Raw genomic sequence first — 27,514 nt, forward strand, 5'->3', positions numbered from 1 at the left:
TAGCCACTGGAATGGTTATTTAAATAGTAGAACTTCTCATTAAACCATAATCAGTGAGCGTCTGTTTTTAAAATTTAATTTTTTAAAATGTTTTGCCCCTTTTTCTCCCCAATTTCATGGTATCCAATTGGTAGTTATAGTCTTGTCTCATCGCTGCAACTCCCGTACACACTCGGGAGAGGCGAAGGTCAAGAGCCGTGTGTCCCCTGAAACATAACCCAACCAAGCCGCACTGCTTCATAACGCAATGCCCACTTAACCCGGAAGCCAGCCGCACCAACGTGTCGGAGGAAACACCGTACATCTGGCAATCGTGTCAGCGTGCACTGCGCCCGGCCCGCCACAGGAGTCGCAGGTGCGCAATGGGACAAGGACATCTCTGCCGGCCAAACCCTCCCCTAACCCGGACGACACTGGGCCAATTGTGCGCTGCACCATGGGTCTCCCGGTCGCGGCCGGCTGTGACAGAGCCTGGACTCCAACCCAGAATCTCTAGTGGCACAGCTAGCACTGCGATGCAGTGCCTTAGACCACTGCACCACTCGGGAGGCATACGAGCGTCTCTTATTTCAAATCCCATACTAAGCACAACTAATTACTCCCAGACCAGGGAAGGAGGTCAAGGCCTATGGATTTAAAATATCTTATGCACACGTGATATATCAAGCCCAGTGGATACTATGTGGTGTTACTGTAAATAAGTAATATTCACAAATCAAGGGGTGACTGAAAATATTACAGATTGTGACTCTTATTAATTCATTTGAGGAAACCATGTCTCACCATCAATCATATTTGTCCTGTTTCCATTTTCATATCATGTCAACACATTTTGTCAAGTACCATGGATAGGAAAGTAGGATGGGTGGTGATAATGACTAACTCATTTCGTTCTGTAACTGGGAAGATCTTGAAATCTCTACCACATGGGATCAGTTATTGGAGCTGTTTTTAATAGCCTGTGAGACATGAGGAGGAGAATTTAGACTGGGTAACAAGGCTCCCATGCCTCTCATGTTCTACTGCTTTGCCAGTAGTGCTGCACCAAATGCCAACACCATCAGCACCATTTAAACATCCCTCTCACACCACCACTCTAAAGGTTGTGTGGCCATTTAAAGCATTTGATATTCATTTTATTGGCTGGGAACACAGTAAGGAAAGTAATTGAAAGTTGTGTTATCCTGGCTGTACTCCATCAAAGGAGACCTTTATGTTTTCTACTTAAAGTAACTTGACACTGGGAAAAACACCAAGCAGAATATGTTTTCTTAAATGATACCTTCTTTTGGTTAATAAAACATGTTCTTACATACATACAGTGCCTTCAGAAAGTATTCAGGCCCTTTTTACTTGTTCCACGTTTTGTTAGGTTACAGTCTTACTCTAAAATTTATTAAATCGTTTTTTCCCTCATCAATCTTCACACAATACCGTATAATGACAAAGCAAAGACATGTTTTTAGAAATCTTTGCTAATTTTAAAACATTTAAAACTGAAATATGACATTTACATAAGTATTCAGACCCTTTAATCAGTACTTTGTTGAAGAACCTTTGGCAGCGATTACAGCCTCCATTCTTGGGTATAACGCTACAAGCTTGGCACACGTGTTTTTGGGGAGTTTCTTCCGTTCTTCTGTGCAGATCCTCTCAAGCTCTGTCAGGTTGGATGGGGAGTGTGGCGGCACAGCTATTTTCACGTCTTTCCAGAGATTTTTGATCTGGTTAAAGTCCAGTCCCTGTCGCTAAAAAACATCACAACAGCATGATGCTGCCACCACCATGCTTCACCATAGGGATGGTGCAAGGTTTCCTACAGACTTGACACCTGGCATTCAGGCCAAAGAGTTCAATCTTTGTTTCATCAGACTAGAGAATCTTGTTTTTCATGGTCTGAGATTCTTTAGGTGACTTTTGGCAAACTCCAAGCGAGCTGTCATGTGCCTTTTACTGAGGAGTGGCTTCCGTCTGGCCCCTCTACCATAAAGGCCTGATTGGTGGAGTGCTGCAGAGATGGTTGTACTTCTGGAAGATTATCCTATCTACGCAGAGGAACTCTAGAGCTCTGTCAGAGTGACCATTGGGTTCTTGGTCACCTCCCTGACCAAGCCCTTCTCCCCCGATTGTTCAGTTTGGCCGGGCGGCCAGCTCTAGGAAGAGTCTTGGTGGTTCCATACTTCTTCCATTTCAGAATGATGGAAGCCACTGCTTTCTTGGCAACCTTTAATACTGTAGAATTTTTGTTGCCACCCTACCCCAGATCTGTGCCTCGACACAATCCTGTCTCGGAGCTCTACGGACAATTCCTTCTACCTCATGGCTTGGTTTTTGCTCTGACATGCACTGTCAACTGTGGGACCTTGTATAGACAGGTGTGTGCCTTTCCAAATCATGTCCAATACATTTTATTTACCACAGAGGGACTCCAATCAAGTTGTAGAAACATCTCAAGCATGATCAATGGAAACATTTCTAAAAACCTGTTTTCGCTTTGTCATTATGGGACATTGTGTGTAGATTGCTGAGGATTTTTTATTTTAATACATTTTAGAATAGGGCTGTAACTTAACAAAATGTGGAAAAAGTCAAGGGGTCTGAATACTGTTTATAACAAATCTAGTAAGTCTAGTCTTGTCTTACAGACAGAATGTACATATTTGTTTTTATTCAAAATTTATGCCTAAAGCATGTTGTTATGGATTCTTACACTGCCAGAAATAGGATAACAAATGCAGACATGATATTCAGCTGACACTGACTGGGGCTTCCAGGGGTTTATGGGGCTGAAGGCACTAGGACTAGTTTCCTGTGATGCCCCAAACATAGGATTGTCTTGTTCAAGCTCGACTCCGCTTCTGGACACAAGTCTCACCTGAGGTAAATCATCAAATTTATAGTAGGCCAAATGTATATACAATAGGGCCAGGACGATACCAGTATTGCAATATTTTTCGGTGTTTTCATAATTTTTCAACAATTTTCAGACAATTCGCAAGTGGCTGAATCTCACTGGAGAAATCATCCAAGCAAGGGAAACAGCGCCCCCTTGTCTCTGTATGTGTAGCTCATGTATCTGATGCTGTCTGGAACAAAATAGTATGACATGTTGCCACCGTAGCATTTAACTGATTGATGCCAGCAAGCATTTGGCCTCCCTTGATAAATAAAATATTATATAATTAGCCAAACTGTGGGTTGTCCTGGTGTAGCAAAAAGCCCCCCAAGAGAGGCCAGTTTGGATTTGGCTGCACACCAATCAAATCACATCGTAAGCAAAACGTCATCATCGTCAGAAAACATGTCTGTTTCTCGTCTGCTTGTGTTGATGTCCTGCAGTAGCTAGCTTGCTAAATCAACCCTTTATTAGATTAAGCAGACTGTGTTTGTCTATTGTTGTGGCCATAGATGAAGATCAGATCAGATTTTATGACCAATTCATGCAGAAATCCAGGTATTTCCAAAGGGTTCACATACTTTTTCTTGCCACTGTATGTATATTTTTTAAAGTGTCACTGGACTCGTCTGAAGGTAACCTATACAAATAAATGGAAGTATGGAGGTGGTTTTGTGGCAACAAAAAAAGGGGTTAAATATGTGTCCAAAAATATATTTCCTGAGCTTTCTTATATCTCCTAGATATAGGACAGACACTTCAAACCTTAATTCTTATGATTTATTTTTTGACTGTCTTTTTTGCCATTCATGAATGTGTTATTCAATGCATTTCTATGGTCTATTGTAGTAATTTAATAATAAAAAAATATATATATATTTATACTTACAGAGCACCTAAAATTTAAAATCAATTGGCTTTATGATCATTGGTATGACCATCAGTAGTTTGTATACAAAGAATTTAACAGCTTACATAAGTGCCCCCAACCCTCCTCAATATGGGTAGTTTTGCCATGGATTGTTAATTGCTTTTATTTATTTTTAAATATTACATTCATAGAAATAGCAATATTGAAATGTATGATTTGTAGAACTGTTTCAGCATTCTTAGAACTTCTTAGGACTAGGCCCCTTTTTTCTCAATTTCCGCCTGAATGACATGCCCAAGGTAAACTGTATGTTGCTCAGGTCCTGAAGCCAGAATATGCATATTGGTACCATTGGAAAGAAAACACATGGAAGTTTGTAGAAATGTTAAAATAATGTAGGAGAATATAACACAATAGATATGGCAGGAGAAAATCCAAAGAAAAACCAACCAGAATTTTTTGGGGGAGCGAGACCATGCTCTTACAATGGAAAGTATAGGGGCATACTGAATTCTAGCTCCCATAGGGTATCAGCAGTCTATGTTTAAGGTTTCAGGCTTGTAACTTCCAAAACGAATAAGAAATATCAGTTTTAGTAGAGAGACACAGTCTTGGAAATTCATGCTTGGGCGCGCCATTAAGACAAGACACACCTGCTAAAATTGGTTTCCTATTGAACATACTTCTTTCCGTAAGAAATATTATAGCTTGATAACATTTTAGGGTATCTGAGGAGTAAATTGAAACGTATTTTGACTTGTTGAAACAAAGTTTAGGGGTAGATTTTCGGATTTCTTTCTCTGCATGTTGAACTAGTGGATTACTCAAATCGATGGCGCCAACTAAACAGACTTTTTGGGATATTTAGAAGAATTTTATCTAACAAAACGACACTACGTGTTATAGCTGGGACCCTTTAGATGACAAATCGGAGGAAGATTTTCAAGAATTAAGTGAATATTTAATCGCTATTTGTGAATTTATGAAACCTATGCCGGTGGAAAAATATTTTGATTTGGGGCGCCGCACTCAAACAATCGCATGGCATACCTTTGCTGTAATAGCTACTGTAAATCGAACAATGCAGTTAGATTAACAATAATTTAAGCTTTCAACCAATATAAGACACTTGTATGTACCTAAATGTTTAATATCCATAATTTTTATGATTATTTATTTGAATTGCGCGCCCTCCAGATTCACCGGAAGTTGTCCCGCTAGCGGGACGCCTAGCCCTACGCATGGTAACTTTTACTCCCAATTAATCTATCATTTGACAAATGAGAAAGTACATTTCATCAGTCTTGATTATTTCTGTTTATCTTGGTTTTGCTAGTTAAATCATGGAACATGATTAACCAAAATGCATAGAAAAACCTGACAACCTTGTGGTTACAGTGAGAGTAAATTAAGTTATAGGGTTTCAACAGCAATAGAAGCCACTATGTCTGTCATTTTGAATGACCAAGACCTAATACACAATCACATTTTTGTCAAAAGTTGTCAACACTGTCATTCGCTTCTAATCTAATTGTGATGGATCTCAACATCTGGACAACTGGATTCACTCTTTCCCCTCCTGCTCGTGCTTGATCTGAATGGGGATGACCATGTCACTGGGGAGGATGGTGGTAGCTGAGCCTGGTAGAGGTGCTTCTACTAAGAGAACCCCTTCACCAGACAGAGATGAGCTGATGTGCTGCAAGTCCACACCAGGGAGCAGCCTTCAACAAACAAACAACAACAATTTGCTTACAACACAGACAGGCTACAATGGGTTTACTGTGGTTCAAATGGCTGCATGTCATCTGTTTTAACAAATTTAATTAAACCGTGGGAAATTATTTAATATCTCCTATAACAATCAACACAAAGACTTTCAATTGCACACATTATTTATTAACTTCTTAGTTTCATTACCGGGAGATGTCTTTGCCATAACATTGTGAGAGACCTTGTTTCCTATTCAACCATTACAACTTACTTGTATTTCCTTATAAAGCACCTTGAGACTGATCCATGTTCGTCTTCCCTTTCATCATGTTGACCTTAAAATATAAGTTGAGAACAATTATTGAAGTAATGGAATATGGAGCATGTGGACATCTTAACAACATTTCAACAGTAAATTGTCAAAGATATTTATCAATGGATGTTCCAAAAACCATATTCCGTTTTTTTTTTTTACCAGAGAAATAATGTTCCTACCTGCAATCTCCAGGAAGCCCCCCTTGGTTTTGATTGATATCTCCTCTGGTGAGAAGTGATTAACATCCAGGGTGATCCTCCAACTGCCCTGTCCCGTCCTGATCTCTGACACTCCTCCAGACAGTTGCCTCTGAAGCCTGGCTGAAGTCTGGGGTGCCACTGCAGCAGGGAGAACAGTGCTGAGGCTGAAGAGGGGATAGCGTGTGTACCCTGGCCAGGAGGATGATGCCAATGTATTCCTAGCCCAATCTATCCAGCTCACATTGCCTGGATCCAGGAAAGGAGGGAGGCCAAAGTCCTTCTCCATGATCATGTGGCTAGGCTGTGTCCACTCACGGAAAGGATCCCAATTTACATCTCGGCGGAAAAGAGGACGTGGTAATACCTTGTTGTGGTCAGCCATGGTCTTCTGAATCACCTTCTGAGAGTGGTACTGGGGGGTGGAACCTGTCTCCTCTCTTAGTTTCCCCTTGGCTAGCTAATGTTATTCAATCTCTATTTAATTACAATGGCTAAGTCCGGCTTAATGACTTAGACTCGCCATACAAAAGAGCAGCTATATTTTCCCCCAAAGAGTTCAGGAAGGCTGCCTCATAGTGGGATGGATTGCCCTGGACAAATCAGCATCACTCACAACATTTATATACCCAGCTGATCCATTCTAGCACCTATCAAGCAGTAAGTGTTATCCATGGGATGAGTTGATAGGCATGGTTGGAACAGTGGTGTTGCTCCTCTGTTGCCATGGGACCTGCAGAGGATAACTCGAATTGTATTTATAGCGCAAATGGCAAGTAGTTGGTGGATGAATCCGGCAACAGCAACGATGGGGTTTATTCAGTGATTGGCCTCTGCAGTCTTGTCATATACTGGTGCTCTTTGTCCTCTCCATAGTAATCGTATTGCTCTGCTATGTGCAGGGACAGCATGTACATTCACCACAGAAACTGCTAAGCAACCCCTGAGCTACAGTATAAACAGGGGGTGGGGGTTCCAGCCTCAAAACATTACCTTTCTGTTTACACCACTGTTGGAGCTTTGGTATACTCAGATACCTAATATGTTCATACGGTTATTTTGCAGTGACTTCAACTTCTATGTACATCTATGGGCATGTAACATTCACTCACATGTTGACCCTGTGGCTCCTACATCTGAGGGAGTGATGTAGTTCTAATAGAAAGACTGACGCTATAGAGAGGAGGTGGAGAATTTTGATATGACGAGCCTGTAGGTCTGTCCTCTGGGTTTCCCTGCTTCACTCACTTTCAGAGGGGAATGAATCTAATAAGCCTGCGCCAGTGTATCAGATGATCTAACATAATGTCAGCACCTCAAGCCCTCTCCATTCATTATGCTCAACTCCAGTCTCTTGGGTGAAGTTCCACTTGTTTATGTTTCTCTCCCACGTAATCGATAACTCAATGTTATTTAACTAGGCAAGTCAGTTAAGAACAAATTATTTTTTACAATGACGGCCTACCCTGGCCAAACCCTCCCCTAACGCGGACCAATTGTGTGCCGCCCTATGGGACCCCCGATCGGTTGTGATACAGCCCAGGATCAAACCCGGTTCTGTAGTGACACCTCTAGCACTGCGATGCAGCGCCTTAGACCGCTGCGCCACTCGGCCCCCTAAACTCCATTTTACATTTACATTTTAGTCATTTAGCAGACGCTCTTATCCAGAACGACTTACAGGAGTAATTAGGGTTAAGTGCCTTACTCAAGGGTACATCGGCCAATTTGTGTTCACCTAGTCGGCTTAGGGACGCAAACCAGTGACCTGTCGGTTACTGGCTCAACGCTCTTAACCGCTAGCTACCTGCCTTTAGTTGATACCGTAGTACTGTAGTAGGGAAATGTGGGTCAATATTACGCCAGATGGCTACATTTATTACAGAGTAAAATATTTGGAATGTGACATAAGTCACACACTCTTAATCTTTACAGCTCAACTGAAACTAAAATGAAAACTAATCATGAAAAAACAATCTAGTAAACTGAAATAAAATAATGAACAAACCCATTAGAAAAACGTTAACTATTATCTTTGACTCCAAAATGAACTAAAATAAAAAATGATCCTGAATTATGTTCAGTTCTATTTTTGGGGGGAGGGGTCAAAAATTGAATAGGTTTTCCAAAGGGGTTTTCAAGCTTCTGAATCTGGCGGGTCACATTAAGATTAACTTTATAATTTAAAGGTAGATTCAATGAGATGACGTTGCCAACGAGCAGCACCACAGATATTGGTTGCGTTTGAGTGGTAAGTCTAAATCAACCGACTCTAGATGAAAGTGGAGGAATGAAGTCGAAGAAGGTGCATCTGCGTAAGCGTTAAGTTGGACATTAATGTAGTTTCCCAAAAGCAACATGGCAGTGTTGCCATTGTCGAAATAAACATGCACTGTATCTAAACCCCATATCCACTGTACATATAAATCAGGGTAAATTGGTTCCTGTTTCAGCCATGTCTTTGCTCACGCGTGGGTCATATAAAAACACCCTAATGATTGATTGACTAAAGAGCTTTCCACAATGCAGGCGATGGCTGCAGGATGAAGTTGGTGAAGAGCAACAGCAGAAACTCGCAGTCGACTGCAGTCAAAACTTGATGACCTTTTGGGCACATGATTTTTGTCAAGTTTATGCAGTTGATATGTAGGCGCAAGTCCCCAGAATGCAACACACTTTGAAAAGTCACCGACTTGGCAAAAGTGATCAGCTTGAACATGAGCACAATGCAAGACTTTGCTCTCACACCATGTGTACGGGTGTGCTTCACTCTACTACAACGTGGTAGCTACTGGACCAAAACAACAGAGAAGTTTAGCCTTGCGCTTCAACGCTCCTGGTTGTTGCGGAAACTATTCACTTTGTGCATCGACGTCATCTCACTGAGTCTACCTTTAAACCTAACCTAAGATCTGACCCATCACCAAATGCATTACTGCACCACAGAAGTGAAAGAAGTGACATCCCCAAAAATACAAAACTTATACAACTATACAGTAAATGGCTCCTGGCCTCCCATGCATAGGCTACTTTCTGTCCCTAACACTAAAACTAAAATGGAAATGAAATAATATGAATATATAAATATTTCTATAAAACTTAAACTAAATAAAAACCTGAATTAACTGAAACTAAACTGAATTTCAAATGAAAATATGACAACTAATAGAAATAAAAATTAATATTAAACACAAAACTATAATAACCTTGGCTCAAACAAAGCCCCAAACATCTGTCATAAATAAAACATCTGTCATAAATAATTCAAACAATGAACCTCACACCTGACTCAATCAGTACCGTGAGTGTACAGTGATACCATTTATTAGTATGGTAGTGGAAGAGATATCATGAATTTCATTGCTGATATTATTACATGCCATACATTCATATTTTGCATTACAGAGTTAGAAGTGTGGATATATGCATGTCATTAGGTACAGTACTGTTTTAAGTCAACAGGTATTGTGTTTTGCCATATAACTAGATACATTATGGTGCAATTAACTCTACTTTCACTATCAGCAGTAGAACAAATGTATATGTTTGCAACTCTAACCTTGAGACATATCTGAGTCCTTTATGCAAAGGTGGGTTACATACAAACATTTATGGAGTGTGTCTATTGAAGAATATAGCCTAGTAATGAAGTTTACTGAAAGGCTTTCTGTGAGACAGTCGAGGCTTTCTGTGACACAGTCATTCTCTGTGCTGGTATTCTTAAACCAACTATTCTATGGATCCTGCAGAATGTCTATTAGAAAACCACACTGATCTGATCTTGTCCATCATCTGACACAGCAGACGCTGCAGTTTCTCTGAACAGAAAAATAAGAAAACAGACATGTTTAACTGCTGTAGCATTGAGCTCACAACCTTGAAGGTACATGTATAGTGTAAAATGTGTATTTTTCAGAGGAAGTGTGTAAACAAAAATGTATGGCACTGAAGATCACTATACCCTACCTTTTATGTTGTCTGCTGTTAATTATGAGTGTTACTATCATTAGGATTAATGCTAGTGCTCCAATAACTGAAACAACCACAATTCCCTTGAGATTATCTGCAAAACAAAGAGCATATACTGTAATTTAAGTGTGGCTTTAGAGGGAAAGATAAATCATTTTGTTGAGAGAGAGTTGTAAAGGGCTTTGAAATGCTTCCCTTTTCGATAAAGGAGGAGCCATTATCAGCTTGTCCACAGTCAAAAAGGAGAATGCAAACCTTTGATTTTCAGATACTCAATTTCATCCCTATGTTATTCATGATGGGGGGCTCACGCACTGTAAATAATAGTATAGTGGCTACAGCATCCTTCAGTAACATAACAGTACTGTAGCTAGCCTATGCTATGAATATTTCAATCATTTTGTCAATTATACTGTATGTGATGATTCAAATTCACAGTCTGGTCTCATTGCCATAGCAATATGCCCCCATATCTGTCCCTGCCAACTCATGTCAACAGTATTAGTGGAGGGATTGTAAAAGGGGTTAAAACAAAGCACATGTAGTGGTGAAGTTATGATTTTTTAAATAATTTTGGGAAATCAAAGGAAGACAGGACACGCCGTACATAAAAAAGCAACTGATTTCAAACATTAAGCATGGTAAAGTTGATGTGACCTCACTGGCAATAAACCCATGATATTGATCCTCAGCCAATATTGATTTCATTTTGCAGTAACGTTTTAGTGATAATTTGTTACTAGAATTATTGAGCATTTTGCTGTTGATTTTAGTGATCATTTTTACCAGAATTATAGAGCATTTTGCTGTTGATTTCAGCGATGATAAATACATTTTTACATTTACATTTTTGTCATTTAGCAGACACTCTTATTCAGAGCGACTTCCAATAGTGAGTGCATACTGTGGCGTACAGCAGGTCAGCCACCAGGGGGAGACTCGTCGAGGCCTGGTGACAGACGGAGTATACATCATGAGGCCAGATCTCGACGGCTCTCCGGCCAGGACTAATTGGGGCTGATTGGGGATTGGTGAGTAATCAAGGGCTGATTGCTCACCAGCTGTACAAGTCCCATAAAGCTGCCAGAAAGGCAGCACACAGGGAAGAGACTGGGGGAAGAAAGGACTCCTGTATAGTTGGGGACAGTACCAGAGGTAACAGGATAGGGTTCAGTTTTTGATCTCCACAGGATACAGCAAGACCCGGAGCCCAGAAGACGGTATCCCGGAGAGGGTCTCATGGGGGAGACCCATTCTTTTCTTTTGGACTATTATTTTAATAAATACCTTTGAAACTGAGCTTTTGACCCAACCCCCTGGTCTGCCACAATACATTTTCATACTTTTTCGTACTGGTATTTCCTACATACCAGGAGCGTATATCATGTTGCTGTTGATTTCAGCGATGATTCAAACCAGTAGCATAGAATTTTGCTGTTGATTTCAGCGATGGTCCATACCAGCCACACAGGTCGTGGTTTCACCAGACCATTGACCAGTCCCCAGGCATGTGTGCTCCTCTGACCCCCAGAGGACATAGCCAGAGTCACAGGACAGCTTCACCACAGCTCCCTGTAAATATCTGGTCCCCTCCTTCTTTCCATTTGTGGGTGGAGAAAGCCAGCCACAGGACACCACTGTAGAGAATGAGATAAGATGGGCTTAATTTTCTGCTATATTAATTCTATGACTAACGGTGCAAATGTGCTTATGTTCATTGTTATTTTGTTATACAGTAGGTTACCTACCTGGCTCTAGATCCTCCACTACAGACCTGTGGCTCTGAAAAGATACCCTGGTGGCATTGCCCATCTCCAGACTACGAGCCATCAGCGTATCATATCTACAATGCAATTATGATGAGATATTTCAAGCAATAAACAGAAGAGAACATTATGTCTCTTTAGCTATAAAAAAGTATAGTGTCTCAGTGTCCTGTGTGTGATAACAGAGGATGGCAGATGTCTAGCTAGATTCCTCTGATCCATGCTTGTTGTACCTACAGTACAGAGAGCCCTCTCCAGAGCACAGCTCAGAGGCCTGGCTGCCGAGAGGATCATTTGGATCCTCAGGGATGGAAAACACTGGACGGAAACTGGCGTCGTGTTTTGGAGCATGGAGATATGAGTTCAACAAGTGTTCCGAATCGTACGTGAAGAGCGTGGACTCGTTCAATATAGCCCCTGGAAAAATGTAAGTTAAAGCATATTTTTACTGAGTAAAAAATGTATTGACTGCATTTGTTGTGCACATGACAACTGTGTGCAATTGCATTATGAGTACACTGAACCTTAGTTAGTAATTAACAATATCTCTGTAATCTGTCTGGAGAACATGTATGATATTAATTAGATGCAGACTTTGTATTTACTCACAGCTTGCCCCGAAATTAAATAGCCCCTCTGCATTGCCTTGATCAGACTCAGTCTGACCATCACTGGTAACCAGGTCATCTTTGGGATCACCGTTCATCTTTCCTAACAGTCCACGGGTAAAATCCTTAAACACCTCCGGTAGAAGCACTGTGGTTGTCATGGTTCCCCCTCTCAGTCTCAGTTCCACTCCAGCTCCAGAGGGGAACATGACAGTCACATTTGTAGGGTTGGGTGAAAATACAAACACACCTGGAAAATAAGTATGATAGATCCATATCTTAGAATTGCATATTTTCCTTATCTTATCTGGTTGACATTTTAGAAAATAGAATCTCCATTCTAGATTCTACATCCACATTTACAGCTCAGTGCAGACTTGGTGAATACTGCTGTCAAACATTTGAACTTGAAATGAAAGTTGAATCATTCTCTTTACGCAGGGAAGCTAGGACTTTAAAGCAGTTGTAAATATCTGTTAGTAATTTCACAAGGGCATAGACAGCCCTTATATCTCTTCACCAGTGAGCCAGCTCAGCCTTATCTCTGCTGCATTATCTCTCCACTGCATTTATTAATTTATGAAAACAATAGCTCTTCTATGAATCCAAAGGTCAATTAAAAAAGCCCAAGGTCTCACCCTTCAGATCCATCCAGCTCTGCTCAGAGAAGGAGAGGGAGGTTTGGTTCTGCAGCACCTGTAGGTGGTCCTGAGGGTTGCCGAGTCGCACCTCAATGATGTCAGAGGTCCCCTCTCTCATGGCAACCGCTGACAGCTTTGTTGCTTTCACCATGCTGCCTGTGAAATTAATGTTTAGGAATAATAATCAATGTAATAATAATTTGCCAAAATTTGAGGTCAACTGAGATCCTCTGAATTTCTTGTCTCTTTCATTCTAACTATAAGTTTTCTTAAAAACTCACCATTTGTCAGTATTACCGGCTCTGTTCTGCCCTGTATTGTCAGTTCCTTGCTTTCTGAGACCATAATGGTGTATTCCCCCTTTCCATTGAAGGAGTAACTGACGCCATCAAATGTTATGAAGTGGGGGTCTCCAAACACCACACCTAGTGATAAAAAATCCAATACCATTATTATAAATTATTCTAAAATGACATTGAAACAATAATAAATAACAGAAAAAAAGATCTACATTTTAGACACTGTATAATATTATGTTCAGACAGCTGTAATGTCATGAATCAGACAGTCATACTATAGGCCAGAGCCATTTTCTCACCTGCTTTTGGTACTTGGTAGGTCCTGCAGTCACTGGAGGGTCTGCGTTTGAAGTAGTAGTGACAGTTGTCAGACCACAGGCAGCAGTAGTAGAAGCTGAGGACGTCGTAGAGCCAGTGGGAGAACCCAGGGACTCTGGGGGGCTTTACAAATGGGGGTGAGCCCCAGTCATGGGCTCTGTCTGGGGTACTCCCACCAATGGAGTCATCTGTCAAAACCTGGGCCCCCGTGTGGTCATAGCAACACTGCTGTCCTGCTGCAAACTTGGGGCTGTCAACAGTGAATATGAAACACAGGATCCAAATAGGCCTTGAGGACTCTTAATAACTGACAAATCATTAGATTGTTATGGGACTTACCTGGCTTGTATGGCCCGCACACAGTGCACACTTCCTGGGTGGTAGGTACACACACTCCCCTTCTCTATATCACAGCCATAATCTGTCTGTGGGTGAAAGGGAAAGCATCAATTAAAATGCACAAAGCAAACTGTATCATACTCTTTTCCTTTACTGGTATCTATCATACATGTAAAGCAATACTGTCTGTATGCTGTGCCTGCACAGTTGGGAGCACAAACATAATAAGGTACAAGGTACAGGTGTAGGATCTTAGGTGTAGGATCTTAATTTGTGCCAGTTGCTACAGCAGGAAAATAATCCTGCAGCAACAGGAAATGTGAATTATGTGGATTGTAATTAATGGACATATTTATAGAGGTTGATACATTCTTCGTGTGGGAAAATCAAGTCTGATCACGCTCTCCGCAGCCGATGTGGGTAAGACCTTAAAACAGGTCAAAATTCACAAGGCCGCAGAGCCAGACGGATTACCAGGACGTGTACTCCGAGCATGCGCTGCCCAACTGGCATGTGTCTTCACTGACATTTTCAACCTCTCCCTGTCTGAGTCTGTAATACAAACATGCTTCAAGCAGACCATCATAGTCCCTGTGCCTAAGAACACCAAGGTAAAATGCCTAAATGACTACCGACCCGTAGCACTCACGTCTGTAGCCATAAAATGCCTTAAAAGTTTGGTCATGGCTCACATCAACATCATTATCCCAGAAACCATAGACCCACTCCAATTTGCATACCGCACCAACAGACCCACAGATGATGCAATCTCTATTGCACTCCACACTGCCCTTTCACACCTGGACAAAAGGAACACCTATGTGAGAATGCTATTCATTGACTACGCTGATCCCCAACACAGGCGCGTGCTCAGTCCCCTCCTGTACTCCCTGTTCACTCATGACTGCACGACCAGGGACGACTCATCAAATCAAATGTTATTAGTCATATGCGCCGAATACCACAGGTGTAGACCTTACAGTGAAATGCTTACTTACGAGCCCCTAACCAACATTGCAGTTTCAAAAAATAGGGATAAGAATAAGAGATAAAAGTAACAAGTAATTAAAGAGCAGCAGTAAAAAATAACAATATATACAGGGGGTTGCCGGGACAGAGTCAATGTGCGGGGACACCGGTTAGTTGAGGTAGTATGTACATGTAGGTAGAGTTAATATTAAAGTGACTATGCATAGATGACAACAGAGAGTGGCAGTGGTGTGAAAGGGGAGGGGGGCAATGCAAATAGTCTGGGTAGTCATTTGACTAGATGTTCAGGAGTCTTATGGCTTGGGGGTAGAAGCTGTTTAGAAGCCTCTTGGACCTAGACTTGGCACTCCGGTACCGCTTGCCGTGCGGTAGCAGAGAGAACAGTCTATGACTAGGGTGGCTGGAGTCTTTGACAATTTTTAGGGCCTTCCTCTGACACCGCCTGGTATAGAGGTCCTGGATGGCAGGAAGCTTGGCCCCAGTGATGTACTGGGCCGTTCACACTACCCTCTGTAGTGCCTTGCGGTCAGAGGCCGAGCAGTTGCCATACCAGGCAGTGATGCAACCAGTCAGGATGCTCTCGATGGTGCAGCTGTAGAACCTTTTGAGGATCTGAAGAGCCATGCCAAATCTTTTCAGTCTCCTGAGGGGGAATAGGTTTTGTCATGCCCTCTTCACGACTGTCATGGTGTGCTTGGACCATGTTAGTTTGTTGGTGATGTGGACACCAAAAATCTTGAAGCTCTCAACCTGCTCCACTGCAGCCCCGTTGATGAGAATGGGGGCGTGCTCGGTCCTCTTTTACCTGTAGTTGACTAGTAGACTTTTTGCATTGCCACCCCACCCTCTTCTATGCTGCTGCTACTCTGTCTTATTATCTATGCATAGTCACTTTAATAACTCTACCTACCATGTACATATTACCTCAATTACCTCGACACCGGTGCCATCGCACATTGACTCTGTACCGGTACCCCCTGCATATAGCCCCGTTATTGTTATTTACTGCTGCTCTTTAATTATTTGTTATTATTTTCTCTTACTTTTTGGGGGGTTGTATTTTCTTAAAACTGCACTGTTGGTTAAGGGCTTGTAAGTAAGTATTTCACTGTAAGGTCTACACCTGTTATATTCGGCGCATGTGACAAATACAATTTGATTTTATTTGAAACTTCAGAAGCATTTTTAAACCTCAAATACGTGGACAATTCTCCTGCAACATGGTGATCAAATTAAGATCCTACATCTATACCATAGTTTACTGCTTTGACTTACATGAAACCTCCCAGTGTCTGCTCTAGCCTGAGCCAGTGTGCATGGACAGTCAATAATTTCAGAGAGGAAGTCTGGCAGTGTCTCCTCCAGCTGGTCCCAGGCTTTACACTTATCCAGTGCCCAGACGGCTGAGTCCTGCCTGAACTTGTCCTCCAGATGCCAGGCTAGAGCATGGTCCTCAGTCCACACTGCCTGGACATTCCTATAGGACATTCATATCACGGAGACAGCTAACGCAGTTATAACAACATGTATGTGGTTTATGACTAGGTAGCTAACGCAGTTATAACAACATGTATGTGGTTTATGACTAGGTAGCTAACGCAGTTACAACAACATGTATGTGGTTTATGACTAGGTAGCTAGCGCAGTTACAACAACATGTATGTGGTTTATGACTAGGTAGCTAGGGCAGTTACAACAACATGTATGTGGTTTATGACTAGGTAGCTAGGGCAGTTACAACAACATGTATGTGGTTTATGACTAGGTAGCTAACGCAGTTATAACAACATGTATGTGGTTTATGACTAGGTAGCTAGCTCAGTTACAACAACATGTATGTGGTTTATGACTAGGTAGCTAGCGCAGTTATAACAACATGTATGTGGTTAATGACTAGGTAGCTAGGGCAGTTACAACAACATGTATGTGGTTTATGACTAGGTAGCTAGCTCAGTTACAACAACATGTATGTGGTTTATGACTAGGTAGCTAGGGCAGTTACAACAACATGTATGTGGTTTATGACTAGGTAGCTAGGGCAGTTACAACAACATGTATGCGGTTTATGACTAGGTCGCTAGCTCAGTTTTAACAACATGTATGTGGTTTATGACTAGGTAGCTAGCTCAGTTACAACAACATGTAGGTGGTTTATGACTAGGTCGCTAGCTCAGTTTTAACAACATGTATGTGGTTTATGACTAGGTAGCTAGGGCAGTTACAACAACATGTATGTGGTTTATGACTAGGTAGCTAGCGCAGTTATAACAACATGTATGTGGTTTATGACTAGGTAGCTAGGGCAGTTACAACAACATGTATGTGGTTTATGACTAGGTAGCTAGCTCAGTTATAACAACATGTATGTGGTTTATGACTAGGTAGCTAGCGCAGTTACTACAACATGTATGTGGTTTATGACTAGGTAGCTAGCTCAGTTACAACAACATGTATGTGGTTTATGACTAGGTAGCTAGCGCAGTTACTACAACATGTATGTGGTTTATGACTAGGTAGCTAGGGCAGTTACAACAACATGTATGTGGTTTATGACTAGGTAGCTAGGGCAGTTACAACAACATGTATGCGGTTTATGACTAGGTAGCTAGGGCAGTTACAACAACATGTATGTGGTTTATGACTAGGTAGCTAGGGCAGTTACAACAACATGTATGTGGTTTATGACTAGGTAGCTAGGGCAGTTACAACAACATGTATGTGGTTTATGACTAGGTAGCTAGGGCAGTTACAACAACATGTATGTGGTTTATGACTAGGTAGCTAGCTCAGTTACAACAACATGTATGTGGTTTATGACTAGGTAGCTAGGGCAGTTACAACAACATGTATGTGGTTTATGACTAGGTAGCTAGGGCAGTTACAACAACATGTATGTGGTTTATGACTAGGTAGCTAGCTCAGTTACAACAACATGTATGTGGTTTATGACTAGGTAGCTAGCGCAGTTACAACAACATGTATGTGGTTTATGACTAGGTAGCTAGGGCAGTTACAACAACATGTATGTGGTTTATGGCTTTGTAGCTAGGGCAGTTACAACAACATGTATGTGGTTTATGACTAGGTAGCTAGGGCAGTTACAACAACATGTATGTGGTTTATGACTAGGTAGCTAACGCAGTTATAACAACATGTATGTGGTTTATGACTAGGTAGCTAGCTCAGTTACAACAACATGTATGTGGTTTATGACTAGGTAGCTAGCGCAGTTATAACAACATGTATGTGGTTAATGACTAGGTAGCTAGGGCAGTTACAACAACATGTATGTGGTTTATGACTAGGTAGCTAGCTCAGTTACAACAACATGTATGTGGTTTATGACTAGGTAGCTAGGGCAGTTACAACAACATGTATGTGGTTTATGACTAGGTAGCTAGGGCAGTTACAACAACATGTATGCGGTTTATGACTAGGTCGCTAGCTCAGTTTTAACAACATGTATGTGGTTTATGACTAGGTAGCTAGCTCAGTTACAACAACATGTAGGTGGTTTATGACTAGGTCGCTAGCTCAGTTTTAACAACATGTATGTGGTTTATGACTAGGTAGCTAGGGCAGTTACAACAACATGTATGTGGTTTATGACTAGGTAGCTAGCGCAGTTATAACAACATGTATGTGGTTTATGACTAGGTAGCTAGGGCAGTTACAACAACATGTATGTGGTTTATGACTAGGTAGCTAGCTCAGTTACAACAACATGTATGTGGTTTATGACTAGGTAGCTAGGGCAGTTACAACAACATGTATGTGGTTTATGACTAGGTAGCTAGGGCAGTTACAACAACATGTATGCGGTTTATGACTAGGTCGCTAGCTCAGTTTTAACAACATGTATGTGGTTTATGACTAGGTAGCTAGCTCAGTTACAACAACATGTAGGTGGTTTATGACTAGGTCGCTAGCTCAGTTTTAACAACATGTATGTGGTTTATGACTAGGTAGCTAGGGCAGTTACAACAACATGTATGTGGTTTATGACTAGGTAGCTAGCGCAGTTATAACAACATGTATGTGGTTTATGACTAGGTAGCTAGGGCAGTTACAACAACATGTATGTGGTTTATGACTAGGTAGCTAGCTCAGTTATAACAACATGTATGTGGTTTATGACTAGGTAGCTAGCTCAGTTATAACAACATGTATGTGGTTTATGACTAGGTAGCTAGGGCAGTTACAACAACATGTATGTGGTTTATGACTAGGTAGCTAGGGCAGTTATAACAACATGTATGTGGTTTATGACTAGGTAGCTAGGGCAGTTACAACAACATGTATGTGGTTTATGACTAGGTAGCTAGGGCAGTTACAACAACATGTATGTGGTTTATGACTAGGTAGCTAGCGCAGTTATAACAACATGTATGTGGTTTATGACTAGGTAGCTAGGGCAGTTATAACAACATGTATGTGGTTTATGACTAGGTAGCTAGGGCAGTTACAACAACATGTATGTGGTTTATGACTAGGTAGCTAGGGCAGTTTCAACAACATGTATGTGGTTTATGACTAGGTAGCTAGCGCAGTTATAACAACATGTATGTGGTTTATGACTAGGTAGCTAGCGCAGTTACAACAACATGTATGTGGTTTATGACTAGGTAGCTAGGGCAGTTACAACAATATGTATGCGGTTTATGACTAGGTAGCTAGCGCAGTTACAACAACATGTATGTGGTTTATGACTAGGTAGCTAGGGCAGTTACAACAACATGTATGTGGTTTATGACTAGGTAGCTAGCGCAGTTACAACAACATGTATGTGGTTTATCACTAGGTAGCTAGCTCAGTTACAACAACATGTATGCGGTTTATGACTAGGTAGCTAGGGCAGTTACAACAACATGTATGTGGTTTATGACTAGGTAGCTAGCTCAGTTACAACAACATGTATGTGGTTTATGACTAGGTAGCTAGCGCAGTTACAACAACATGTATGTGGTTTATGACTAGGTAGCTAGCTCAGTTACAACAACATGTATGTGGTTTATGACTAGGTAGCTAGCGCAGTTACAACAACATGTATGTGGTTTATGACTAGGTAGCTAGCGCAGTTACAACAACATGTATGTGGTTTATGACTAGGTAGCTAGCTCAGTTACAACAACATGTATGTGGTTTATGACTAGGTAGCTAGCTCAGTTACAACAACATGCATGTGGTTTATGACTAGGTAGCTAGCTCAGTTATAACAACATGTATGCGGTTTATGACTAGGTAGCTAGGGCAGTTACAACAACATGTATGTGGTTTATGACTAGGTAGCTAGCGCAGTTACAACAACATGCATGTGGTTTATGACTAGGTAGCTAGCTCAGTTACAACAACATGTATGTGGTTTATGACTAGGTAGCTAACGCAGTTATAACAAAATGTATGTGGTTTATGACTAGGTAGCTAGCTCAGTTACAACAACATGTATGTGGTTTATGACTAGGTAGCTAGCGCAGTTATAACAACATGTATGTGGTTAATGACTAGGTAGCTAGGGCAGTTACAACAACATGTATGTGGTTTATGACTAGGTAGCTAGCTCAGTTACAACAACATGTATGTGGTTTATGACTAGGTAGCTAGGGCAGTTACAACAACATGTATGTGGTTTATGACTAGGTAGCTAGGGCAGTTACAACAACATGTATGCGGTTTATGACTAGGTCGCTAGCTCAGTTTTAACAACATGTATGTGGTTTATGACTAGGTAGCTAGCTCAGTTACAACAACATGTAGGTGGTTTATGACTAGGTCGCTAGCTCAGTTTTAACAACATGTATGTGGTTTATGACTAGGTAGCTAGGGCAGTTACAACAACATGTATGTGGTTTATGACTAGGTAGCTAGCGCAGTTATAACAACATGTATGTGGTTTATGACTAGGTAGCTAGGGCAGTTACAACAACATGTATGTGGTTTATGACTAGGTAGCTAGCTCAGTTATAACAACATGTATGTGGTTTATGACTAGGTAGCTAGCGCAGTTACTACAACATGTATGTGGTTTATGACTAGGTAGCTAGCTCAGTTACAACAACATGTATGTGGTTTATGACTAGGTAGCTAGCGCAGTTACTACAACATGTATGTGGTTTATGACTAGGTAGCTAGGGCAGTTACAACAACATGTATGTGGTTTATGACTAGGTAGCTAGGGCAGTTACAACAACATGTATGCGGTTTATGACTAGGTAGCTAGGGCAGTTACAACAACATGTATGTGGTTTATGACTAGGTAGCTAGGGCAGTTACAACAACATGTATGTGGTTTATGACTAGGTAGCTAGGGCAGTTACAACAACATGTATGTGGTTTATGACTAGGTAGCTAGGGCAGTTACAACAACATGTATGTGGTTTATGACTAGGTAGCTAGCTCAGTTACAACAACATGTATGTGGTTTATGACTAGGTAGCTAGGGCAGTTACAACAACATGTATGTGGTTTATGACTAGGTAGCTAGGGCAGTTACAACAACATGTATGTGGTTTATGACTAGGTAGCTAGCTCAGTTACAACAACATGTATGTGGTTTATGACTAGGTAGCTAGCGCAGTTACAACAACATGTATGTGGTTTATGACTAGGTAGCTAGGGCAGTTACAACAACATGTATGTGGTTTATGGCTTTGTAGCTAGGGCAGTTACAACAACATGTATGTGGTTTATGACTAGGTAGCTAGGGCAGTTACAACAACATGTATGTGGTTTATGACTAGGTAGCTAACGCAGTTATAACAACATGTATGTGGTTTATGACTAGGTAGCTAGCTCAGTTACAACAACATGTATGTGGTTTATGACTAGGTAGCTAGCGCAGTTATAACAACATGTATGTGGTTAATGACTAGGTAGCTAGGGCAGTTACAACAACATGTATGTGGTTTATGACTAGGTAGCTAGCTCAGTTACAACAACATGTATGTGGTTTATGACTAGGTAGCTAGGGCAGTTACAACAACATGTATGTGGTTTATGACTAGGTAGCTAGGGCAGTTACAACAACATGTATGCGGTTTATGACTAGGTCGCTAGCTCAGTTTTAACAACATGTATGTGGTTTATGACTAGGTAGCTAGCTCAGTTACAACAACATGTAGGTGGTTTATGACTAGGTCGCTAGCTCAGTTTTAACAACATGTATGTGGTTTATGACTAGGTAGCTAGGGCAGTTACAACAACATGTATGTGGTTTATGACTAGGTAGCTAGCGCAGTTATAACAACATGTATGTGGTTTATGACTAGGTAGCTAGGGCAGTTACAACAACATGTATGTGGTTTATGACTAGGTAGCTAGCTCAGTTACAACAACATGTATGTGGTTTATGACTAGGTAGCTAGGGCAGTTACAACAACATGTATGTGGTTTATGACTAGGTAGCTAGGGCAGTTACAACAACATGTATGCGGTTTATGACTAGGTCGCTAGCTCAGTTTTAACAACATGTATGTGGTTTATGACTAGGTAGCTAGGGCAGTTACAACAACATGTATGTGGTTTATGACTAGGTCGCTAGCTCAGTTTTAACAACATGTATGTGGTTTATGACTAGGTAGCTAGGGCAGTTACAACAACATGTATGTGGTTTATGACTAGGTAGCTAGCGCAGTTATAACAACATGTATGTGGTTTATGACTAGGTAGCTAGGGCAGTTACAACAACATGTATGTGGTTTATGACTAGGTAGCTAGCTCAGTTATAACAACATGTATGTGGTTTATGACTAGGTAGCTAGCTCAGTTATAACAACATGTATGTGGTTTATGACTAGGTAGCTAGGGCAGTTACAACAACATGTATGTGGTTTATGACTAGGTAGCTAGGGCAGTTATAACAACATGTATGTGGTTTATGACTAGGTAGCTAGGGCAGTTACAACAACATGTATGTGGTTTATGACTAGGTAGCTAGGGCAGTTACAACAACATGTATGTGGTTTATGACTAGGTAGCTAGCGCAGTTATAACAACATGTATGTGGTTTATGACTAGGTAGCTAGGGCAGTTATAACAACATGTATGTGGTTTATGACTAGGTAGCTAGGGCAGTTACAACAACATGTATGTGGTTTATGACTAGGTAGCTAGGGCAGTTTCAACAACATGTATGTGGTTTATGACTAGGTAGCTAGCGCAGTTATAACAACATGTATGTGGTTTATGACTAGGTAGCTAGCGCAGTTACAACAACATGTATGTGGTTTATGACTAGGTAGCTAGGGCAGTTACAACAATATGTATGCGGTTTATGACTAGGTAGCTAGCGCAGTTACAACAACATGTATGTGGTTTATGACTAGGTAGCTAGGGCAGTTACAACAACATGTATGTGGTTTATGACTAGGTAGCTAGCGCAGTTACAACAACATGTATGTGGTTTATCACTAGGTAGCTAGCTCAGTTACAACAACATGTATGCGGTTTATGACTAGGTAGCTAGGGCAGTTACAACAACATGTATGTGGTTTATGACTAGGTAGCTAGCTCAGTTACAACAACATGTATGTGGTTTATGACTAGGTAGCTAGCGCAGTTACAACAACATGTATGTGGTTTATGACTAGGTAGCTAGCTCAGTTACAACAACATGTATGTGGTTTATGACTAGGTAGCTAGCGCAGTTACAACAACATGTATGTGGTTTATGACTAGGTAGCTAGCGCAGTTACAACAACATGTATGTGGTTTATGACTAGGTAGCTAGCTCAGTTACAACAACATGTATGTGGTTTATGACTAGGTAGCTAGCTCAGTTACAACAACATGCATGTGGTTTATGACTAGGTAGCTAGCTCAGTTATAACAACATGTATGCGGTTTATGACTAGGTAGCTAGGGCAGTTACAACAACATGTATGTGGTTTATGACTAGGTAGCTAGCGCAGTTACAACAACATGCATGTGGTTTATGACTAGGTAGCTAGCTCAGTTACAACAACATGTATGTGGTTTATGACTAGGTAGCTAGGGCAGTTACAACAACATGTATGTGGTTTATGACTAGGTAGCTAGGGCAGTTACAACAACATGTATGTGGTTTATGACTAGGTAGCTAGCTCAGTTACAACAACATGTATGTGGTTTATGACTAGGTAGCTAGCGCAGTTACAACAACATGTATGTGGTTTATGACTAGGTAGCTAGGGCAGTTACAACAACATGTATGTGGTTTATGACTTTGTAGCTAGGGCAGTTACAACAACATGTATGTGGTTTATGACTAGGTAGCTAGGGCAGTTACAACAACATGTATGTGGTTTATGACTAGGTAGCTAGGGCAGTTACAACAACATGTATGTGGTTTATGACTAGGTAGCTAGGGCAGTTACAACAACATGTATGTGGTTTATGACTAGGTAGCTAGGGCAGTTACAACAACATGTATGTGGTTTATGACTAGGTAGCTAGGGCAGTTACAACAACATGTATGTGGTTTATGACTAGGTAGCTAGCTCAGTTATAACAACATGTATGTGGTTTATGACTAGGTAGCTAGCGCAGTTATAACAACATGTATGTGGTTTATGACTAGGTAGCTAGCTCAGTTACAACAACATGTATGTGGTTTATGACTAGGTAGCTAGGGCAGTTACAACAACATGTATGTGGTTTATGACTAGGTAGCTAGGGCAGTTACAACAACATGTATGTGGTTTATGACTAGGTAGCTAGCGCAGTTATAACAACATGTATGTGGTTTATGACTAGGTAGCTAGCGCAGTTATAACAACATGTATGTGGTTTATGACTAGGTAGCTAGGGCAGTTATAACAACATGTATGTGGTTTATGACTAGGTAGCTAGGGCAGTTACAACAACATGTATGTGGTTTATGACTAGGTAGCTAGGGCAGTTATAACAACATGTATGTGGTTTATGACTAGGTAGCTAGTGCAGTTACAACAACATGTATGTGGTTTATGACTAGGTAGCTAGGGCAGTTACAACAATATGTATGCGGTTTATGACTAGGTAGCTAGCGCAGTTACAACAACATGTATGTGGTTTATGACTAGGTAGCTAGGGCAGTTACAACAACATGTATGTGGTTTATGACTAGGTAGCTAGCGCAGTTACAACAACATGTATGTGGTTTATGACTAGGTAGCTAGCTCAGTTACAACAACATGTATGTGGTTTATGACTAGGTAGCTAGCGCAGTTACAACAACATGTATGTGGTTTATGACTAGGTAGCTAGCGCAGTTACAACAACATGTATGTGGTTTATGACTAGGTAGCTAGCTCAGTTACAACAACATGTATGTGGTTTATGACTAGGTAGCTAGCGCAGTTACAACAACATGTATGTGGTTTATGACTAGGTAGCTAGCGCAGTTACAACAACATGTATGTGGTTTATGACTAGGTAGCTAGCTCAGTTACAACAACATGTATGTGGTTTATGACTAGGTAGCTAGCTCAGTTACAACAACATGCATGTGGTTTATGACTAGGTAGCTAGCTCAGTTATAACAACATGTATGCGGTTTATGACTAGGTAGCTAGGGCAGTTACAACAACATGTATGTGGTTTATGACTAGGTAGCTAGCTCAGTTACAACAACATGTATGTGGTTTATGACTAGGTAGCTAGGGCAGTTACAACAACATGTATGTGGTTTATGACTAGGTAGCTAGCGCAGTTACAACAACATGTATGTGGTTTATGACTAGGTAGCTAGCTCAGTTACAACAACATGTATGCGGTTTATGACTAGGTAGCTAGCTCAGTTACAACAACATGTATGTGATTTATGACTAGGTAGCTAGCGCAGTTACAACAACATGTATGTGGTTTATGACTAGGTAGCTAGCGCAGTTACAACAACATGTATGCGGTTTATGACTAGGTAGCTAGGGCAGTTATAACAACATGTATGTGGTTTATGACTAGGTAGCTAGGGCAGTTACAACAACATGTATGTGGTTTATGACTAGGTAGCTAGCGCAGTTACAACAACATGTATGTGGTTTATGACTAGGTAGCTAGCGCAGTTACTACAACATGTATGTGGTTTATGACTAGGTAGCTAGGGCAGTTACAACAACATGTATGTGGTTTATGACTAGGTAGCTAGGGCAGTTACAACAACATGTATGCGGTTTATGACTAGGTAGCTAGGGCAGTTACAACAACATGTATGTGGTTTATGACTAGGTAGCTAGGGCAGTTACAACAACATGTATGTGGTTTATGACTAGGTAGCTAGGGCAGTTACAACAACATGTATGTGGTTTATGACTAGGTAGCTAGGGCAGTTACAACAACATGTATGTGGTTTATGACTAGGTAGCTAGCTCAGTTACAACAACATGTATGTGGTTTATGACTAGGTAGCTAGGGCAGTTACAACAACATGTATGTCGTTTATGACTAGGTAGCTAGGGCAGTTACAACAACATGTATGTGGTTTATGACTAGGTAGCTAGCTCAGTTACAACAACATGTATGTGGTTTATGACTAGGTAGCTAGCGCAGTTACAACAACATGTATGTGGTTTATGACTAGGTAGCTAGGGCAGTTACAACAACATGTATGTGGTTTATGACTTTGTAGCTAGGGCAGTTACAACAACATGTATGTGGTTTATGACTAGGTAGCTAGGGCAGTTACAACAACATGTATGTGGTTTATGACTAGGTAGCTAGGGCAGTTACAACAACATGTATGTGGTTTATGACTAGGTAGCTAGGGCAGTTACAACAACATGTATGTGGTTTATGACTAGGTAGCTAGGGCAGTTACAACAACATGTATGTGGTTTATGACTAGGTAGCTAGGGCAGTTACAACAACATGTATGTGGTTTATGACTAGGTAGCTAGCTCAGTTATAACAACATGTATGTGGTTTATGACTAGGTAGCTAGCTCAGTTATAACAACATGTATGTGGTTTATGACTAGGTAGCTAGGGCAGTTACAACAACATGTATGTGGTTTATGACTAGGTAGCTAGGGCAGTTATAACAACATGTATGTGGTTTATGACTAGGTAGCTAGGGCAGTTACAACAACATGTATGTGGTTTATGACTAGGTAGCTAGGGCAGTTACAACAACATGTATGTGGTTTATGACTAGGTAGCTAGCGCAGTTATAACAACATGTATGTGGTTTATGACTAGGTAGCTAGGGCAGTTATAACAACATGTATGTGGTTTATGACTAGGTAGCTAGGGCAGTTACAACAACATGTATGTGGTTTATGACTAGGTAGCTAGGGCAGTTTCAACAACATGTATGTGGTTTATGACTAGGTAGCTAGCGCAGTTATAACAACATGTATGTGGTTTATGACTAGGTAGCTAGCGCAGTTACAACAACATGTATGTGGTTTATGACTAGGTAGCTAGGGGAGTTACAACAATATGTATGCGGTTTATGACTAGGTAGCTAGCGCAGTTACAACAACATGTATGTGGTTTATGACTAGGTAGCTAGGGCAGTTACAACAACATGTATGTGGTTTATGACTAGGTAGCTAGCGCAGTTACAACAACATGTATGTGGTTTATGACTAGGTAGCTAGCTCAGTTACAACAACATGTATGCGGTTTATGACTAGGT

The 27,514-nt window shown here is 41.0% G+C and overlaps 2 protein-coding genes across 6 annotated transcripts in view; both read right to left on the reverse strand.

The window, feature by feature from the left end:
• Positions 1-4,905: 4,905 nt before the first annotated feature.
• On the reverse strand, positions 4,906-7,488 carry LOC120045029 (heat shock protein beta-1-like). The gene is made up of 3 exons (XM_038989848.1): positions 5,976-7,488; positions 5,752-5,815; positions 4,906-5,491 (listed from the first exon to the last, which is right to left on the reverse strand). The coding sequence occupies exons 1-3, from the start codon at positions 6,376-6,378 to the stop codon at positions 5,332-5,334; spliced, it is 627 nt and encodes a 208-aa protein (XP_038845776.1). The 5' UTR covers positions 6,379-7,488; the 3' UTR covers positions 4,906-5,331.
• Positions 7,489-9,290: 1,802 nt separating this feature from the next.
• The window catches only part of LOC120045017 (sushi domain-containing protein 2-like), a 29,193-nt gene continuing 10,969 nt past the window's right edge, over positions 9,291-27,514 (reverse strand). The window contains exons 6-16 of one of the 5 annotated variants that reach the window (XR_005476611.1): positions 16,199-16,400; positions 13,934-14,019; positions 13,576-13,844; positions 13,259-13,402; positions 12,975-13,133; positions 12,338-12,586; positions 11,962-12,145; positions 11,711-11,805; positions 11,333-11,599; positions 9,960-10,056; positions 9,291-9,811 (exon numbers count right to left, since the gene is read on the reverse strand). Coding sequence is in view for 1 of the 5 variants with exons in the window: in XM_038989832.1 (XP_038845760.1) it covers positions 11,406-11,599; positions 11,711-11,805; positions 11,962-12,145; positions 12,338-12,586; positions 12,975-13,133; positions 13,259-13,402; positions 13,576-13,844; positions 13,934-14,019; positions 16,199-16,400 (1,582 nt within the window). In the remaining 4 variants the exon portion in view is untranslated. Of the gene's footprint in view, positions 11,600-11,710; positions 11,806-11,961; positions 12,146-12,337; positions 12,587-12,974; positions 13,134-13,258; positions 13,403-13,575; positions 13,845-13,933; positions 14,020-16,198; positions 16,401-27,514 lie in introns of all 5 variants that reach the window. The other 4 variants (XR_005476609.1, XR_005476610.1, XM_038989832.1 and 1 more) reach the window with 4 other exon arrangements.

This window comes from Salvelinus namaycush, chromosome 3 (genome assembly GCF_016432855.1).
Source record: "Salvelinus namaycush isolate Seneca chromosome 3, SaNama_1.0, whole genome shotgun sequence".
NCBI classification, from domain to species: domain Eukaryota; kingdom Metazoa; phylum Chordata; class Actinopteri; order Salmoniformes; family Salmonidae; genus Salvelinus; species Salvelinus namaycush.